This window comes from Ooceraea biroi, chromosome 12 (genome assembly GCF_003672135.1).
Source record: "Ooceraea biroi isolate clonal line C1 chromosome 12, Obir_v5.4, whole genome shotgun sequence".
NCBI classification, from domain to species: Eukaryota; Metazoa; Arthropoda; class Insecta; order Hymenoptera; family Formicidae; genus Ooceraea; species Ooceraea biroi.
The window spans coordinates 5,111,226-5,131,748 of record NC_039517.1 but is presented as its reverse complement, the minus strand read 5'-3'; the positions used below and the strand labels follow the sequence as shown (position 1 = coordinate 5,131,748).

Here is a 20,523-nt window from a genome sequence, read left to right as displayed (position 1 = left end):
GCTGGCTGGAAGCTTCCATCGTGAGAGCGAGCGAGAGCGAGAGAGACGTACAGATAGACTCACGAGGGGTTAGTTGCGCGAAGGGGCGAGCAGAGGAGGAGAACGATGGACGCGGAGAGGAAGGGGGTAGCAGAGGAACCCCGAGCCTAGTGTACGCGCTAGGTTATTATCTATTGCCGCCGACGAAGAGGGCAGTGCCGACGGCAGGGCGCCCACGCACGCTTTTGGCAAGCGGATCCACGTCGCTCGGCGTTAACGGCGTCGTCGCCGTCGCCGCCACCGTCGACGACGCGACGCGACGCGAGTCGCCAGTACGCCGTGCCGTGCAGTGCTGCTGTGTCGGTCGTTCCGTCGGTCGTTCGGTCGGTCGATAGAGGCACGCCGAAGGCGAAGGTGCGACGTGTACGTCCGCTTCCGATGTGTCGCCCGTCCGTGTCTCGTAATGCGGCGCGCCCGTTATCGTCGTCGCGCTCCCCCGCGTACCTCCGCCGCGTCGCCGACGTCCTCGGGCCGTCTCGGCCCCGCGTCGATCAGACCTCGCGCTCACCGCCGAGCAACTACTCCGTGAAGACTTGAGAGCGCCGCGGTATTCGCAAGCGGTGCGTAAGACGAGCAGGACCGCTGCCGCTCTCGTCCTCGGTCGTCGTCGTCGTCGTTATCATCGTCGTCGCCGTGGACGCCGAGACACACCGTGTTTTCCACCGTCCTTTCGATTCGGCGGACGAATCGAATCGTGAGATACGAAATATTGAAGCCTCTAACGTGTGCCTACGTTGCTCCGCTCGTCCGCGTAGACTCGCCGAGCCGGGTACGAGGACGCTCGGATCTGATCGCTGTCGCGAGCCAAAAACCAGTAGCCCGCTTTGGAGGTCTCTTCCATTTGGGGATGCGATCGCAGCTGGGTCCTCGTTCGATCTCCGGGCCAAGTGCGAGCAAGTTTTGGGGAAGAACGGTGCGGCGAGGACGTCTTCCGGCGCCGCTTGGCGCGAGGGACACGGACCACGGCGAGCAGCTGTCATCGTAGCGCGCGACGTCCCAGCGAAGCAGCTGAGCGGTGTGTGAGTCACGCTTAATTATTGGATTTGACGTTCTAACGATTTACGGCCGACGATAATCGTCGCCGGCGTTCGTCGTGCGATCACCGGGTCCACGTCCAATCGCTGCGCCGCGGCAATCAGCGTCAACGCGAGCAGCGATGCGAGCGGGTCCTCCGTTCATCCTCGGCGGACATTACGAGCGAGTTACGACGACAAGTACGGGAAACGTGCTGCCGTGATTCTCGCGAAATAGCGGGGCAAACGAAGAATCATTTATCACTGGGAAAAGGCTTTGAGAAGCAACAACAGCGGAAGCGGAAGTTGATCTTGTCGCGCCTGAGCAAGCTCGCTGCAACTCGACGCGTGCACGCAAGTCAATCTGCTGCACAGCACGGCGACCGGGGAACGATCACGCCGCGCGGGGACACGCGGGACGGCGCGCGCGCGTATACGATCGCACCCTCGTGAAGGGTAGCAGGCAGCCGCCGGTAAGCCAACCGGCGAATCGCCCCTGCCGATCCCGGGGTGCAGCTTTGGCTGTTGCCGCGCGGGGATCAAGGGGAGTTGGAAACGCAGGGTAAACACGCGGCGTGCGAGCGTGTGCCCTTCGTCCCGGTGGCGGTTCCCTTCTGATGGTACTGCTGCGGCCGACAGCAGTGACTCACCGGCGAGCGACGTGCGCGGTCGACGGCGCGGATCGTCCACGACAGATCGCGCCGCCATGGTGTCCCATAACCGCATCCCCACGATGATCGCCCGCGCGCTGCTCCTCGCCGTCGTTCTCCTGTGGTGTCCAGGAGGCGGCGGCACCGCCGGTCCCGCGCCGTTTCACGAGCTGGGCTCCGGGTCGGCGGAGCAGCACCCGGTGGCGCATGGACCGCAAATCGACACCGGCGACTTCTCAGGGGACCCTTACGGCGCGTACCCTGGCCTGGGCTTCGGGCCCATGGGCCCGGTCGCTCGCTCGGCCCTACCGAACGACGCCACCCTGCGCAGCCTCTCGAGCAGCAGCAACGACGGCGATGACGGATCCGGCCAGCACCCCAAGGACTCGCAGGTCGCCGCGCGCTCCGCCGACGCCGACGTCGAGGTCTCACCGAAGCCGGAGTACCACATCATCAGCGTGGAATTCCCGCGGGTCGAGACGCCCTTTGTTATCGGAATTTGGATCTTCTTCGCCAGCATCGCGAAAATTGGTAAGTCCCGGCGAGAAATCTCGTTCTCTGTTCATCTTATGTTGGCAGATGGGTTTGACGGGAGAATTTTATTTTTGCTCCTGTGTTCTCTTGAAATGCTGCACTTGCAGTGCAAGCGACACGTGTTGGCCTCTCTGGAGCATGCCATTTAACGTAAACAACGGGATTTTCAGAGTGCGAAAGCACTTTGCCGGGCTTTTTGCAATTAAGTGGCAAACAGATACGAGGCAAATATTTGTAATAGTCGTAATTAATGTTCCTGAATAGCAACGCGCGCGCGATAAAATTAGACGCGATATTATTGGCGACGCGATATACGTAACGTGACAATTTTTGAGCTGACAATGGGCAATTTGCGTTACTTAAAAATTGTTTCGCCGCGAGCGCGTTTCGCGCCCATTGTTATTAGAACATCTGGCGCACTTTTATTATCCGCTTGGCCGGGTATCAGCCTGTGTCAATTTTCACGGTGGCGGCGTTTTTCGATGAATACATTAGCGTGCACCATATTTTTCCATTTGCTTGCGTAACAGAAACGCAGCAAATGTCATTGAAAACAGGTTGCCGCGTTCTCGTTACATTATGCAAGGCTCATTACGCTTGTTCCGCCACGAAACGGAATTCGGAATTTTTAATAATTTATTATGAATACGCTGTGGGGGCGGGGGGCCACGCGCGGACAAAGGGTTTTCATCTCGCCGAAAATGTCGCCGGGAATTCGGCATTCTGGCAATTCGCCCGGCGTAATTGACTTCCGCTGAACCGAAAGAGTCGAAATGCGCAACGAGTTCATGCAGCAGGCACTGAAAGAACCGCTCGCGCGCGTCAGTCAAACCGGGAATTTGCATTTTACGAGACGCATGAGGAGGCTTGAAGTACTCAAAGGCGCTCAAGGGCATCTCAAAGAGTGCACGCGCAGACCATCTTGCAGCTCGCGATGAGGATGGCCGAGCGAGTTCGATCCATGAAGCGATTGCCCTATTTATCGGATGCTTGCTTGAGAAATGCCACGAGGCGCTCAATGAGTGCAGTTTCTCTTGCCAATCAGCACGCGTGAGTACGCAGGAACGCGGTAGTCGAACAACAACAAGTCGTGCCGTTGATATTTCTGTCGTTTGACGGGGGCAGTGGCAAAAGTCGCCGGTAAAGGCGAGCAAGATGCACCCCGATCGCGCGATCGCTTCAGCAAAAGGTTTTAACTTGATAAATAAAAATTCGATCTTTTGCACCGCGCAGAGGATCATAAAAGTACTTTGTCGCGAGCGAGCGAGCGAACGGGATGATAGCTGAATTCGGGAACCCTCGCGGTTATCGCTGAGATTAAATGATTCATCGTGATTTACGCTACGCTTCATCGAACGACTCGTCCGGTCTGCGCAGCATCAAACAGGAAAATATCCCGCAGGGAATATCGAGCGATAGATGAAATATACGAGTACGCATCTTGTTGTGCAATCGACGCAACAGTGACTACCCAGAGATTGATGGCTCCGTAGAATCGCGTGGGCCACTGCGGGACATGATGCACCTGCGGCACTTTGCGGCATTCTCGGCACTCGGGGTCTTAGAAGTGATATTCATAGTTTGTTCTTGTTATACATTAAGATCGTCTTAAAAATATAATTAAAAATATAAAATCTTTTCATTCGAAAGAAGGAAAAAGATAGAACGTGTCCTGAAGCATTTGGAAGATCAACTAGAACTCAGCCTCAGGCCAGGATCGTTGCAATCTCGACTGCCAGTGCAATGTTCGCAGCACTCAAGATTCAAGACGCCATCGAGATTGGAGCGATCTTGGTTCTCCTTGACCTCCAACTTAATGTGGCACGTTTAACATTTAGGTTTCCACATGACGCCGAAGCTCAACAAGATATTTCCGGAGTCCTGCCTGCTGATCACCGTCGGCGTGGTTGTCGGCCTCTTGCTGTTCCAAGCGACGAGCGTCCACGTATCGCCTCTCACCCCCGACACCTTCTTTCTGTACATGCTGCCGCCCATCATCCTGGACGCTGGCTACTTCATGCCGAATCGGCTGTTCTTCGACCACCTCGGGACGATACTCCTGTTCGCCGTCATTGGGACTATATTTAACACGCTGTCGATAGGTCGGTAAAGCGATGACGAGACGGCCGCGGCGGCGCCCGCTCGGCGCGCGCCCGAATTTTGCGACTCGCATTGTTCCTTTATTATTTATCGCGTCCGTCGTTCGTTCCGGCTCGGATACCTCGCCAACGTACCGTCGCCGATTTCGCGGATACGTGAACACCGCTTGAGAGAACCCAGGGGAGCAAGCCTGTGCGCGAATACGTTATCCGAGCGCGATCTCGAGCGTAAAATGTCACGCGAGCGCGAATAAACCCGCAGACTTATGATCGCGCATTGCGTCAGAGAAGTGACGAGGGAGGTCGGGGAGTAACACGGGTTGCTCTTTCATTATCGCTTTAATAGAATCGTTTTAAATGTCCAATCCTGATATCATTAGATTATCGTTACCGCTCCTTGATTAAAAGATCACATTATCCGCGCCGGGATCAGCTGAGTCTTTTCAAAGCCTGCATGATTCCCCTGAGACCCGTTACGGTCGTGCCAGACTGCCCGCGTCCGTCAAATGCGCCATCAGCACGTAATGATAAGACTGAATTTTTTGCGCGATTCTGAGGCTCGCTATAAATGACTCCTCGCGAAGGAAATTCGAATCCACGTTCCTAACGCGGATTGCGCGCTTCGGCAGAAAACGGCGAACGTTTTCGGCAGTTTGTATATTATTAAAAGTCATGACGTTGCCATCATCTGCAAGATCGAATGCAGAGGTCACGAAGTGAAAATTTACGGAGATCAGTGAAGTTTTCCGTAAACCAACTGGCCATGTACGTGCGCGGAAAGGGCCGCGGATATAATGGGTTCCGTTCCCTTCATTCTCTGCTTCTGGTAGCGATCTGTTCGTGGTCTGGCCTAAGTGCGGATGTTCGTCTTGGAAACACAGAGGAAACGCGGCCTGAGAAGCCGCGGACAAAAATAACGCGCGCGCCGAGCGGACGACAAGCGTGCGGCACGTGTTTGTGCTCGTGCGCGTGTATGTATGTGTCTGTGTCGACGACGATGACGATGGCGATGACGACGAAGCGTGTGGTAGCTGTCATCCCGACACGATAACGGTTATCAGTATGATGATGGTGTTTTGATCGCGTGATGATAACCGAGCGAAGGAAAGTTTCGCTCGACAACAAAAGGAAGATAAAATCGTTAGGAAACCGATTTGCGCGGAATTTAGATCGTGATGAAAAATTCCGGCGGGAGGATAAAATGTAATATAGGAGCGATAGAATATATATATCGGGTGCAAGCGATGAGCGAGATCATCGATTGGGACTGAAGGCTTCGCGTAAAGGGTTGTCGGGTTGTCACGTTTTGGGAGAGCAATTTTCTAGCGCAAAAGAGGGAGAGGTATGCCAAATTCGTGTGCCAAGTTCAATAGCACTGTAGGATGTTTACAGGTCATTTATATTTATAGAAGCGTTTACATTTATGCAAATGGACCACAACGTGCTCTATTTTTTTCTTTCTCTCTCTCTCTTTCTCCTTCTCTGGTTATTTCTCTGACATAATATTATGTAATAAATGTAATTTATTTTCCCGATATTTGATCGTGAGAAGTATGTGACTTTCTCACATCAAATCCTCAATTATCGCAATTACGAGTTCAAATCCGATGAATTTTCTTTATTAAATAAATAAATTTCTTTTCTTTAATGAGAAGAGAAGAAGAAGAGCTTGCCGAAGCTCGTACCGTCATAATCTTCTACGAATCTGATTTTTCTGGAATTCTGTGGCGTCGAAAGTCTGTCACATATACTATCGCACACGCACACGCAAATCCCGCGACGTGTTGGAGGACACAAACACTCGCGCCAATGAATCTCTATGCGATCGCTGCTGAAGAATGCAGACGCGATAAGAGAAACATGAAAAGCGAAAAGTGGCGGCGACAGCGTTACACGGAGATCTAATTACTCTCAACGACGCTCGTCCGGGTTCGCATGATTGTTGCGATAATGTCTAACGATATTCGATTAACGCGATTAATCAATGAAAACTCGCGGCGGGAGCGAAAATTCCTCGTCCCTTTTTGCCGAGCGCGTGTCGACGATGGCTTTTAAGCCGCAACAAAACGCTGAGATCGATAATGCGAAATTACCGCGCGATCTTAATTAATATACGGCCGCGGCGGATTAAAAACTACACCGTAATTGTCGGCAATCCCTCGGTGGGTTTAATATGGAGAGGAAACCATCCCCTTTCGCTCTCTAGAGAATCGAGTCCGAGAAGAGGAGGGAAAGTAAAGGAGAGAAAGAAAGAGAGAGAAAACGATATTAAGCAGCATGGAACAATTGCCCCGAAGCGCGGAATAGCAATAGGATTACATAAAACATCTGATAGCCTAGAGTACGTATATAAAATAATTTTGCAACAAAATAGCGTCTTAGAATATTATTATTCGCGTGTCTTAATACGTAGTTGTACGTTGGTCATCATCAATGACCGTCATGGCGTGAATGGAAACATCAGCAGCGGTCACCGATGACGTCACTGGATGAATCCGTTAGTAATTGGCCCAAGGATCGATAATCAAAAATATAAGAATTAAAAAAGAGAGAAAGAGAGAGAACTTCGACGAATATAACACGTGGGTGAGCTTTCCAATAACATTAATTTCTATCTTCGGCGACGAAGTGAATCTTTTTCTTCCCTTATCGCGAGTAACGTTCAGTGACTTCGCGGATCGATAATCGGATAAGAATAATCACAGAGTCGGCGGCGGGAGAGAGAGAGCGGGGATTCGATAGGACGCACTTAAAACGGATTAAGGATGCTAATCGCAATGATCGGCGGTGGATCGCCGAGATTGCGGATGGCAAATTAGGGCATGCTATAAATAAACGTGGCGGCATCTCTGTCGTGCAGGTGTATCGCTGTGGCTGCTGGGGAAAAGCGGCATATTCGGCTGCGAGACTCCCATCCTCGACATGTTCCTGTTCTCGGCGCTAATCAGCGCGGTCGATCCGGTGGCCGTGCTGGCGGTCTTCGAGGAGATCCACGTGAATGAGATACTGTACATCGTCGTGTTCGGCGAGAGTTTACTGAACGATGCGGTCACTGTCGTGAGTATTATATGTTATAAATTATAAACGCGCAAATTAATTCGCTATTTCTTTTGAAGAAATTGAAAGTCTTATGCGTTTTTTAACCGTAAAATGAACGCGGAACATAGAAATAGCTTCAAATATTGAAACACTAAACACATTTCTATGTTGGGAGTGAAATATAAACAAGTAGAACGAAAAGAAGACCGAACGGTAGAATTGCGGTCTCTTTCTGAAATAACAAGCGTGTTATATTACAGAGAAGGTTGGAAAGGGCGGAGTGCTTTCGATAAAAGAACCGTAAACCTTTATGCAGGTGAAATACCGCAGAGAAAAGTCGGGGCAAGCGTAGAGACAGGTGAAACGCGAGCTCCGCTGGAAAGACTTGATTCTGTTGCGACTGTCTCAATTAACGAACACGCGAGATATCGCAGGAGCGATATCGAAAATATACACAGGGGAGAGACTAACGATAATTAGCCGGCGATCTTCGTGCGATCGGTCATCTTTTTTTCTCGCAGGCTCGCAGCTGGCCGAGCGGTCAGCGACTGACATTGATTGATATTTTGCCGAGGCGTCGCGTTAGAATCGCCGATAAATAAATGACGGCAAAGTGGCATGTGATTTCGCGACAAGCACTGGTCGTCGGCGCGATCGATACGGTATCGATCGCGGCGACTGCAGTTGGCTGGGTCAAGTGCCGAGTGCTTGAAAATGAACAACTTGCTTGCTCGCGAGCTCCACATGTCTCCGCTTCGCTCGAGCAAGGCAGAGCGCCGTCGAATCGCAAGCGAGTTCCGTAAATATGTGCGTCTGCGATTACGCAATTAAGCCAATTAAGCAATGCTTGGACGCTTATTAATATCCTTCACGCGCGATTAACTCGCACGGGGAAGCGGCTCTGTCGCTCAAGCGGAAATCAAGATCTGCGCAGCGGATCGTGCCGATCGAATTCGGGCATATCCACAAACGCGACCGGATCGATCGTCTCCCTCTGTTGAATACGGTAAATACAGAGTATATTTACCGTTTTCTAACCTTTGCAGTCGTTCCGAGCGATCGACCGCGTTTCACCCCCTCGCGAAAATTGGGTCGGGCCGGCCGACTGGAGAAAGAGGGGAGAATAGCGTGCGAGAGAGAGTTGCAAAAAGGCAAAGAAAAAATCAGAGTTCGCCACCGTTAGTTTCGTGGCGAGGCGGGCGGGGGTAGGAGAATGTTGAGGGTGACTAGGACGACCAAGTAAAAAGACATTTGCGGATACGCAGGTGCTCTATCACATGTTCGAGGCGTACAGCGAGATGGGCCCTTCCAGGATCATCTACACGGATGTGCTAGCGGGCCTAGCGTCGTTCTTGGTGGTGGCGATCGGCGGCACGATCATAGGTATAATCTGGGGCTTCGCCACTGGCTTCGTCACTAGGTTTACCCACCAGGTGCGCGTAATCGAGCCGATCTTCATATTCGTGATGGCGTACTTGGCATACCTGAACGCGGAGATCTTCCACATGTCTGGCATATTGGCGTGAGTAAATCATCGGTCCCGGCGTCGCTGTGGTAACATCTCCAGCGTCTCGAAACCCGTTCCAATAACGTCTTCACGAGTAATCGCTAAATTGAGAAATATCGGAGCTCGACGATCCGTCCTTTCATTGCGATTCAAGACGTCACGGATCTCAAATATGAACCGTTTTCCCGGAAAACATCGATGATAATCTTGAGAATAACTTTCTTTAGAAGAGTCACTTCGATTCAATTTTTATTGATTCAATTTTTGAGAGAAATACTAAAAAGAACTTTATGAAAATGAGCAAATAGATTTGCTATACAGAGAAATATTGAATGTATGTATAAATTTTAGTAATTTTTCTTTTCTGAGCCACTGTTTTGCAATTTCAAATCGTCGACGTTAAAATCTTCAATGTTAAAACATGATTGTGATGATTGAATTGTTCTCTGTATATTACACGATGTAAATAGAGCAAGAATGTTTGAAAGACTAAAACTCATGCTCGAAAGTTTCGGAAGCTCGAGTCCTCCTAAAACTTGAATTCTCGAAAGACTAAACTTCATGCATACGTTCAATATTAAATTAAATAGAGCGATGCCAATAAGACTCTAATCAATGCGCCTTACTTCCGCGAGTTCAGTTGATTACCCGCATTTACATATATAAACGATGTTTGGCCATAGCATCGTTGAAAGAACGGTAGACGGTTGTTGCGCTCTACTTGCTGGTCGCCCCATAATTCTCGATTGCCTTGATTGCAGGATAACTTTCTGCGGCATCACCATGAAAAACTACGTCGAAGCCAATATATCGCACAAGTCCCACACGACCATCAAATATACGATGAAGATGCTGTCGAGCAGCTCGGAGACCATCATATTCATGTTCCTCGGTGTCGCCACGGTGAACAACAAGCACAACTGGAATACGTGGTTCATCGTCATGACCATACTTTTCTGCTCGGTCTATCGCACCGTAGGCAAGTAGATTTTCCATCACTTTACCCGATTACATGCAACACGCCCAACCTGGAGGAAAAACTCCGCTTGAAAAAGATACACAGAACTCCAGCTTCTGAAATCCTTTTGCTAATAAGATCAAACAAGTCAACATCCTTCCGGAAGAGTTCAAAGAGCGCAACTGCTTGACGAGAAGAAAATTAGTCGGTCCAGAGGGACCCAAAGAATTTAAGGAACGTAGAAAATGCAAAAAGGACCGTCTGCAAATTTAAAGAATTTAAATAACATTGTCTCTTTAGAAATTGCTGCAAGAGTAGGCGCTCAATAGAATATTGGTGCTTTAACGACATAATTTTAATCTGAGCAGCTCGTAGCAGCTCCGGAAGAATGTTGTCGCGGGGAGTGGGGAAAAGTGACGTTATGAGCAGTGTCGAAGAATTGTACACGATCACGCGGGCCTTGACCTGGACCAGCCGGACTGGCGTTAAGGGCGTCGCTCGGTCGCCAAGCGAAGCGTGTAAGGCGATACGGTTAAGCGATGAAATCATAATGGGACTTGAGACAATTGACCGCTGCTTACATGAGCACCTTACGTCACTCGGCTTAGCGCGCGAGCGACGCGCTTCACTTATGGCTTCTTGTCCTAATCAGACAATTTGTCACTCGATCGTGTGGAAGGTTTACGAGCGGATGGGAGCCCTGCATGACAACATCGTTCCATTAGACGTATTAAATCGGCACCCTCCCGGTAATTGGCTCGCGATCGAGTAAAATATCGATTTAGGAGAGGAGTTTTCTGTGGGGACAACAAAATGCGCAAAATCCAGGAAGGAATATGTGATAAGAAACACGATTGAACGCACGACAACGTTGTGCCTTCTCCAAAAATGCCGCCTGCGCGATCTTCATTATATCAGTGTGTCATCTACATTCTGAATCTTTTTCACAGCGGACTGTATAACGTGTTGCGTATCAAACGTCGTTGAACGTGTCACGTGTCGGGTCACCAAGTTGTTATTAGAGCCGCGCTTTAATCACGCTCGATCTCGTGTTCCAGGCGTGATAGTGCTGACGGCGCTGGCGAACCAGTTCCGGCTGCACAAGCTGGACAAAGTGGAGAAGTTCGTGATGTCATACGGCGGCTTACGGGGTGCCGTGGCGTTCGCTCTGGTGCTCCTGATCGATCCGAAACACGTGCCGCTGCAGCCGATGTTCGTCACCACCACCATCGCCGTAATCTATTTCACCGTGTTCATCCAGGTGAGGTGACCCAATGGCATCAGCGGATCAGCAAAATAGCACAGCCGACAATGATGCACGCGTCGTCGTCTTCGTTGTTGTCATCAAATGTTGCTCAAATAGAAACCGGGTCGATTCAGTCAGTCCTTCGTGGAACAGATGATCGCGCGTATTTTGAGCCGCGGCACGTGTGCGTTCCGGTACGCGTTTCCTGCCCTAAGAGAGGATAATTTCATGGGGAAACAGGCACGGGGAAGAAAGAGTCCACAGGGAGGGCGGAAAATCATTGGATCATCACTCGATGGAATCAACGCGCGGCGCGTCCGACAAAGACGCCGAGCGCAAAAAGAAAAGAGCTCGGTTCCGCACGTGTGTCTCTTTGTTGCGCGATCGATCGGAAATCTAATATCTCTGTGTCGCGCTCCACACTTGAGCATACACTTTTGCGTCAAGCGTTTTATCAGTAGCCGCTTCTATCCTCGCGCTCTCGGCGCCGGCCGATAATCCGCTCGCGTCAAGAGCGACCGCGTTTCGCGATCATACGCCCCATGTGTGTATCACGCGCTCCTATTTCCAGGGGATCTCCATCAAACCCCTCGTCAGATTCCTCAATGTCAAGAGGGCCGAGAAGAGGAAGCCGACCATGAACGAGAGGATCCACGAGAAGGTGTGTAGGCCATTGCTGTAATTCGGATCTCCGAGGATCATTCTGAAAGAATTGCTAAGAAAGAGAGAGGACTGTGTCCTTCGATCTTAAGCGGAGATGCGAGGGTTCGTTCGTTATCGCGAGAATCGTTGTCGCCGCTGTGTAGAACCAGTCGTCCACCTGAAATCACAATTTTTTTCCGTCAGGAATCATACTTCCCTGTTTCGAAAAATGCTAGCGAGCGCGGTCTAAGCGCTTCTCCTATTTCGTGTCTGCATGAATAACGATAAGCGAAGATAAGACTTGGTATATTTAGCGCAGCTTTACTTACAGTTTATGAAAGCATTTATCTGGTGAATCAAATTTCAGTAAATCAGCTGATTCAATTTTAGATCGTTCTAACAGAAAATTGAGCACGTCGGCGATTAAAAGTGGCCGTTAAAATCTCTTGCGACACCAAGTCGTTCGCGTCGTGCTCTCGCGGGCGCCACTCTGGCACTCAAACTTGATGGAGACGCCCCGAGTCGAATCGGTACAGATGGCATGAAGAATAAGGTCGAGTCACGAAATGGGATGATGTTTGTCAGTGTCAGGAACTGTCGCACACTACAAAATTGTATACGCAGCGGCAATTTTTACCAGGACTGCGATACACGACCGAGTTCTGCTTACGTTTCAGTTCGCTCGCGTGTGTACGATCCTCGCAGATCTGTGACGCCTACGTCGCACGCCATATACGGTAAATAACGTCTCCGCGATTTTCAGATAATGGATCACACGATGGCGGGTATCGAGGACATTCTGGGGAAGCACGGCAACTACCACGTGCGGGATAAGTGAGTAACGATTACTCTCTCTGCCTCGGCTTGACGGTGCCCGAACTTGAAAGCGGGCATCTACATAAAAGTGTCAGCAGTAAGCGGGAGAGACTAATCTCTTTCAAATGAAGAATCTTTCGCGAAAACTTTTTCTTATAAATATAATAAATATAAATATAATAATAATAATAATAATCATAATCATAATCATAAATAATAAAGCATTAGGAAATTACTTTCTCTATAAGAATAATTTCCTATTATCGTTAGAAGAAGAATCGTGTCTACGTTGCAAGAAAGCGCTATCAGCTTGATTGTGACTCATTACAATAATCACTGATGTCGCGTCAAGCGAGGGGTTTCTCATTGCGAGAAATGATTCGTGTTGATTTACTCGGGACGTGTCTGCGGAGCGGATGAGGAGACCACTATCCAGCTTGCTTTTGTCGTAGATTCAAGCGGTTCGACAACAAATTCATCCGGCCTTATCTGGTGAGGGATCACTGCGGTGCCGAGCCAAAGATCCTCGAGACCTATTCGAAGCTGGCGATGAAGGACGCACTGGATTACATAAGGAGGAACGCCTCGACGATTGGCAACATCAGCGGCACCGAGAGCATGTCCGCGATATTCCGTAATTACAGCAACACCGGACAATTCAATGGGAGGTGCGAAACTCGCTCGTTGTGACGATCGTTCGATAATGAAGTGACAGCGCGCTCTAAAACCCCGTATTTTTCTCCTACCCCACAGTCCCAGCTGCAGCCAGCTCGAGGCGGGATGGAATATCGATCTGCAGGAGCTGGAGTACAATCCTTCCAAAAAAGACCTGACGGACGCGAGAATTCACCATCTGCTCGCCGAGGAGCTTTGTAAACCATACAAAAGGGTAAGAGATTATGGTCAGCTCTGGATTCTCCTCAAATCCGGCATTCGGTCGTGATGTATGATCTGTTACGTAATGTGCTGCACGCGATAGGAACAATATCCTCCCACGACGTTCTCTCGACCATAAGAATACAGTTTTCAGTTAATGATTAATTTAATTCATAATTCCAAGAGAATTACGAATCCTCGCTTGGGCTTTTCCAGGTGAAAATATCCGAAAAAAGAATCAAGAAATACCTTTCTTAATCTTCCTAATTTTTGATCAAACATCTGGATATTTTTAAATATCTTGTTTATTGCTTGCTTGGAATTTTCGTGAAAATTTTTCATTGAAATTTCATGCGGAATTCATCAAGCAGATAATCGCTAAAAAGTATACTGTAGAAGCATCCTGCGCGCGTCGTGCCTGAGGTACGAAGATTTTGTTTGAATGTTCTTTTAATCATTCAGCATCGGCGCTTGAGCTACAGCCGGCACGCGGTAAACGATCGCGATCTGTCGACGCAAGTCAATTACAAGATGCACATGAACATTCGGCGGATGATGGGAGAGCACAAGCATCGCCACAAACGCAGCAAGAAGCTGGTCAAAGTAAGTCTCGATCGTCTCACCCGATACATCTCAATCCAAACGCTCTCATTGATCGATTTCGATTGTGCAGGACGGCAAACAGAACCACGTTAGCTTTCCAGAATTCCAGCAGAACGGCTCGACGAAATTATTCACGCAAGGTACGTGCGGGACAAGTTAGAGACGGTAAGTCGTACCTGAAAACCTCATTAATGTCTCATGGGGGCTCTCGTTGTGATCACAGATTACATCAACGGCGTGCTGTATGAGCTGGAGAACGAGGAGACCTCGAAGCAAACCTCCAGCAAAGAGGATTGGGACTCGGCGATCACATTTACCGCGCGGACTTCCGGTAAGAGGGGACCCGGTCCGAACTAATCCAATCTGAATGCGAATTATTAAATTAGTACTTGAATGGGAAAGTTAAATAGTATTGTACATCTCGGCGACCGCGCGGTCGCGATTGAAAAAGCGATCGGGACGTCTCGATCCTTTTCTTTGATTTGAAGCCGAAATTTGGTACAGTTTCGCGTGCACTCGTATCGATTAATTTAACCAACTGCCTTTTTAAGAGCAATGAGAGATGACTAATAAATTTTGCAATCTCTAAACGAAAGAGTCGCCCAATGTAAACGCGGACAATCAACATGCTACCACCGCTACTACGTCGATGGACACGATAAATACGGACGAGGGAGACTTGAGAATAGGACGCGACGGTACGTTGTCGTTGCAAAATGAGGAGAAGCCACCAGACATCATCGGCTCTCTGTGTTGCATTTGCCAATCGTCTCTCTTTTGCGTATTCCATCTTTTTGTGTTTTTATCGTCCAGCACACCGACGAAATCGCGCGTCCATCTTGTCCACTCGCATTGCCATTCTCATCATTCTCCTGCTTTTTGCGTATCACTCTTTTTCGTCTATTATCTTCTTTTTTGTTTTAATATATTGTTGATTTAATATATTGTGATCATTACTACTCGAGTATTCGTCCTCGCCTCGCCGGCGCGGAGACCGAGATGGATATGATTCCGGCGGTTCGGATTGCGGCGCCGCATGAATCCACGTGCGCCCACAGATCCGTGAGAATACGAATACCGCAAATGACCGACGAGAGATATATTTCTCTTTATTTCTTTTTTTCTCCTTTCTTGTGCCTTAGAGCGCCGAGAACGGCACTTGCCGGAATCGTAACCGATTTCAATCCGCGCAATCGCCTATGCAATCGCCATTCTGTGCGCGATCATCTTCTCGAGCCCGTAATATCTTGATCCAGGTGCGGAAGGCTACAGGGTAACCACCCCCACGGCCACGGAAACTATGTTACCGTGGAAACGTGAGGACGATTACGAGTCGGGCCATCCGATCAAGCAGAACGAGTTCCCGCCTTGGTGCTCCAACAAGGAATACCTCGCCTACAGCTCGCCGTCCGCCACTTTCTTAGGTAAGAAATGATGACAGACCAATCAACCGAGTGATTAGTTCTATCAGCAGTTCTATCCGTCTTTCCTAGTCGTAAAGTATTGCTTGTATTTTCTACTGTCGAAGAGCTCCATTAACGTTTGCCGTAATTAACTTCTGCTGTCAGAGTTTTAATGTTCAAAAGTCAGCTTTAAAAAAGCTAACAGCCACGAGGACTCCGCTGACATCATGAGTATAAAGTCTGCTTTTTCAAGGAGAAGAGACTCGCTTGAAAGGCTGTCAGCTGTAGGGGGTATTCGCGGTCTACTTATTCCCAGCGGTGCTTCAACGTGCTCATTATGTCTTTCCAGGTGGAATCGAACAGCCGAAAGTCCAATCCGTGATTGGCCTATTTCGACGGGAGAGCGTGTGCACGCCTGACAGTATCGATTGCCAGGAGACCGTCGACGAAGTGGATGAAACGGACGAGTACATCGCCGCGCAAATGGAATCCCCCGCGAAAACCAAGGGTACGTGACGCAAACCAGAAGGAGGGTACGTGTGCTTTTTTATTTTTTCTTTTCCTTACCCACCCTCCTGCCCACGTTTTTCTCGCGGTCGCGCATCGCATCTCGAGCTCCGATCGAATTCTACGGTCTCTGCGTCTCGCCCCGAACCCCTCCGAACCGCGCTCTTGGCTGAAATATATCGTTGACACGTGAGAGTTATACTTTTCAGAGTTCTCGAGCGATATCTTGAATGTCTGCAGCGAATCGCTTCAACGTTTGTGATCGTATCCGGTAAACTGCGACGCACAGGAAGGCGCACAGGAAGGTTGAGAGCCCCTGATGCATGCTATTTTTTAATGCGTCTGACTGGACGTCACTCGTCTCGCGCCTTGTGTGTAGATACGTCCGCGGCTATTTTTGCGGGCAATTGCAAAATGAGCGTCGAACATCGTCGACCGCCCACGATGTACTTGAACACTGGCAGTTTCGCTGCAGAGAGATATTGCTCCAAGAACGGGCTGCATGCCTAAACGCACCCAATTTCCGTTTTACTTAAGCGATTTTCTTCGTAGGAAGACTGTTGTCTTCTTTAGGAGTTTTAGCAGTTCTTGCTTTGCGTTGAATAATAGAAGAATAGTTGTCACATAGTAGCAGTAGCCCAGCAGTAGCACTCGAGTAGTACTCGAGCAGATGAGCTTCTTAGTTGTCTACTCACGTTGTTTCATCAGTAGCTTTTCGGATTTGGCAAATCACGCTGCGATATTTGCAATAGCGCCGTGGCGGGCGCCGGTATCCTCCAAACAAAAAACGATATTAATCTTTATTCACTATACACAAGCTCCCTGTCTAGACTTAACCAGCCAATCTCCTGTCTAAGTTGTACGCAAATCAGCGTCAAAAGAAAAAAATTATCGCTCACAAAAGAATTTGTGGTAAAATGGAATGAACCAATTTCTGAACAAAGGAGGAACAAACAATCTATTTTATACTACCGTTAGATGTTCAAACTGAAATTCGGGAGCAACGGGATATTGGTGGTTGGACTGGTAGACGTTAGATCTCTTAGAGAGTAAATCTCTTTCCGCAGCAGTGCGAAATGATTGTTGAAAAGTACCGGCGATCGCTCAGCCAAACGCCGTTCCGCAAACGGCTCTCACAGTTGGCATTCATAGCTCTGCTTTTCAGGTCCGCGGGTACCCGCGAGAAGGGTGTCAATGATGGAGCTCGGCTGCTTCGACCGGACGGACAGAACGGCGGACAACGCTTCCCACTCATTGCCGGATTGTTGGGGCGTCCAGAGGCGACGTCTTAACTCGTTCGCGTGCTCACCCGGCCTGCCGAGCCTGTCAACCGCCCTGATCACCTCCTCCACGTCAGAATCATCAGAGGACATCGACGATGAGGAAGAGGAGAAAGCTTGACCCTTGGGGGCCGTCGCCGAGGAGCAGTCGTCCGCGTACGTGGACGTCGAGCGTCGACGGCGTCGGCCCTTCCGGCGACCGCCACGGCGCACGTTGCTCACTTCGCTCCTGCGACGCCCGAGTGCCCCCGTTTGAGAATACCTGCCCCTAACAAGCCGCCTTCCGCGCCAGAGATCTTACGACTCCTCATCCGAGTCTCGTTAATGCGAGCGGAGTCTGCAGATCTGCGCGAGAACTGGTCTCAAGACGGGAGAATGTTCTGCTCGCGAGAGAGACGCGTTAATGTTCTTTCTGATTGGGTTTCGTTGGTAAAGGAAAACGCGAAAGAATTTTCGTCGATTCGCTGGGAAGGATTGCGCGAGGAGAGACAAGAGAGTGGGACAGAGAGATATTTTTCTAAAAGTTAAAGCGATGCATGAGTTTCTCCTAGTTTTCGTGAGTAAGCGCGACGAAGCGGCGAATGCCGTTTGCGAATTGAAACGTGGGAGCTTTTGCTTGAGTTCGATATCCTGATCGCTCGCGAAGGGGGACAGGAGGGACAGCAGGAAACAGGAATTTGGACCGCTGTCGCTTCCTCCGAAAACCCGGCTTGAGACGCGTTCAATAACAAAGGCGCTTGTTAGGAGCATGGGCTAATTTTTAAATCCGTCTCTAAGACGTCGTGGCCTTAAGGACTGTGGAACTACTCGTTGTACTCGCCGTCGCCCTCGTCGGCGGCGGTAATTTCACTTGTCGATGCAAAAATCTTCTAAAAAAAACAAGCGCGTCGCCAAGCTTGCCTCCAGATTTATCTACCAGAATATTCAGAGTACCCTCCTCTTGGGGGTTGATTCGACGGTGAATGCGCACCGAAATCGCATTATTCGATCATCGCTGATATGTGCTGCGCGATTCAGGCTGCGATCAGACTACCGACTTCACAAGAAGCCATTTTCGAAGTCTAGTTAGTTCTCGAAGTCTAGTTAGATGCTTAAGTGCACGAGCAAGCTTAACTAAAACGACATTTGACGAGATTAGAGTAGAATATCCTTATGCATAGGTTGTGGTGGAACGTTTCTCGTACTCGAGCGTGAATAATTGCTTACTTCGCCAGATCAAACTCTAGAAGAATTCATAGTCTTATTTCATCTCTACTGTAATATCTTTTCACATTTTCTCGACGACATTTTTATGTTTTTTTTTTAAATAAGATTTTTGTGTTTAAGTTCGCGCGAAGAGACATTTCACTCCTCAAATTGTCAATTACTGATACTGCAAATTAATGACCAGTTACAAACAACATTTCTAACAATGACGAAGCGTGACTTTGTTAAATCGCCATAATCAAAAGTTGTACATTCGCGTGTAACTTTACGATTTCCAAAACTGTATGTGATTCATCTGCGTCAAGGAGCCCGAATTCGTTAGTCTGATGTCGCAGCCTCACACGAGATTCTGGCAACCAGGTCTCGTGATCCTGACGCATGTACGCACGCATGCATGCATGCATCTACGCGAGTACGAGTCGCGTAGAGTTATATATAGTTCCAGCTGAATTTAGGACTCTTCCTTTACGAGTGAACGGACGCGCAGTCAACGATACGGCTACCGTCTTGCTAAAACAAACGAGACGAACGGGCCAGATGTGTGACACCGGCGCGCCGTTCTCCCTTTGTATGGCCTTAAAAACTAAAAGAAAAATTCTTTCCAGTAAGTAAGATACTCGTGAGTAACGTACGATGCGCGCGTGGTAGGCACAGTACCGTCGATACCGGCCACGCGGCATCGCTTGGTCAATACTTAGCTACGTAAAAGCCGCAGTATGTACATACGAGTTTTCTTAGAGGCGGTACTAGACGAATTGCCAGCATCCTCATCCGTTTCATTCTTCAGCTGCATCTTCATCCAAACTATTTTTGTTATCATTTATTAGTATTATTTTAGCGACGGTCTGAAAGAGAGAGAAAATTTAACAGAAAAGAGAAGAGAGAAAAGAGAAAGAAACGGAATACAATCACTTGGGACACACGTTCGCTGCTCTAGTTCTTATTGTTACTCTTGTTACCGTCGCTAGTACGTGACTATACTAAAAATCTACTCTGTACTAATAATCAATAATTATAGCTATCGCTCGGCGCAAGCGGGAAGCGGAAACGTCGAGTTCTGCTAGATTCTCGAGGGGAACAATTTTCCGGCAGAACTTGTTCGATGACCGGAGGCTTATTTTTGACTGTCGAGTTGTCGAGAGCGAATGAGATCACGTCAGGACGTGTGGAACCTTGTCATCGAGCGTTCCGGATAATTCCGCACGCGGAAACCATTCCGCCGTCATCTTCACGCTAGTCGCACCCAACAACGCGATCAATAGAGTTTTATTAACGATTAGCTTAGAATTCTCAGATGAAACTGGACTTTTTTGATCCTTGATCAGGTCACCCCATGATTCATGGGGAGTTTGCGGCATTTTTATACGCTTATACCTCCTACCGGATCAAGCCTGTCCGAGTTTAATGAACAGAACACTGCTATTTTCGTCCCAGTAACTGAAAAAAAGTAGAAACACTGGACAATATAGAAAGAAATCTTTGGATTTAATTTAAGTTAGCTAGAAATTAATAAAAATAACGTATATAAGTTAATTATTAAGTTCAGCATCTCTAGATTAGTTAAAGCTTGAGTCTGGCGTTCCCATCTTTTCGTTCACTCATTACATTGTAGTCTACAGCTGTTACTGATCAGTTGAGATGGTTAAAAAACGAATAGATTGGAGATAATGAGGTCCATTTGCTCGATAAACTTGGACAGGCTTGTTCTAGCGAACGCATCATATTGCGGGGTACTTAATTTAGCGTGCGTAATCCCTGATGCTAAGTCACTTTTGCATCTATACAACGGTGACAGGGTATAAGCTCGTTTTATGGAAAAAAAGAAGAAAATCGACAAAAAGAGAAAAACGGAAAGTTTCTTACGACGATAGTGGTAAAATGAAAATAAAATGATTTTGCACGGATTTGGAGGTTCCCCTCGAAACGGAATATTCCTCGCGGCCTTTAGTTACTTAGACTGGATAAAGAAAAGAAACGTCGGACTAGTCTCTAGACACTAGTCTCTACACTGTTGATTTGTTAAAGAAAAATAAATGTTTATTTCTTAAAACGCCGTTACATCGACATCCTTATTTGCAGTTTCTTACCTGCATCGTTTCCTGATT

General features: G+C 48.7%; 1 protein-coding gene across 2 annotated transcripts; it reads left to right on the top strand.

Moving 5' to 3' along the window:
* Positions 1-20,462, top strand: LOC105277760 (probable Na(+)/H(+) antiporter nhx-9). 2 transcript variants are annotated; one of them, XM_011336364.3, is made up of 17 exons: positions 1-2,233; positions 4,075-4,338; positions 7,196-7,392; positions 8,640-8,896; positions 9,643-9,860; positions 10,898-11,100; positions 11,657-11,746; positions 12,491-12,561; positions 12,996-13,211; positions 13,297-13,432; positions 13,882-14,022; positions 14,093-14,162; positions 14,246-14,353; positions 14,619-14,720; positions 15,279-15,446; positions 15,775-15,958; positions 17,098-17,235. In XM_011336364.3, the coding sequence occupies exons 1-16, from the start codon at positions 1,759-1,761 to the stop codon at positions 15,939-15,941; spliced, it is 2,883 nt and encodes a 960-aa protein (XP_011334666.1). In that variant the 5' UTR covers positions 1-1,758; the 3' UTR covers positions 15,942-15,958; positions 17,098-17,235. The 2 variants fall into 2 exon arrangements, with proteins under 2 accessions (XP_011334666.1, XP_011334665.1); XM_011336363.3 differs by having other exon boundaries at positions 3-2,233; positions 15,775-15,933; positions 17,098-20,462.
* Positions 20,463-20,523: the final 61 nt, after the last annotated feature.

Excerpts from the sequence above, each read along its gene's own strand:
- LOC105277760 (XM_011336363.3), top strand. The coding sequence starts at position 1,759 with ATGGTGTCCCATAACCGCATCCCCACGATGATCGCCCGCGCGCTGCTC. Across the intron at positions 14,163-14,245 it reads GACGAAATTATTCACGCAAG|ATTACATCAACGGCGTGCTG; the intron begins GTACGTGCGGGA and ends TTGTGATCACAG. Across the intron at positions 14,721-15,278 it reads CTTGAGAATAGGACGCGACG|GTGCGGAAGGCTACAGGGTA; the intron begins GTACGTTGTCGT and ends ATCTTGATCCAG.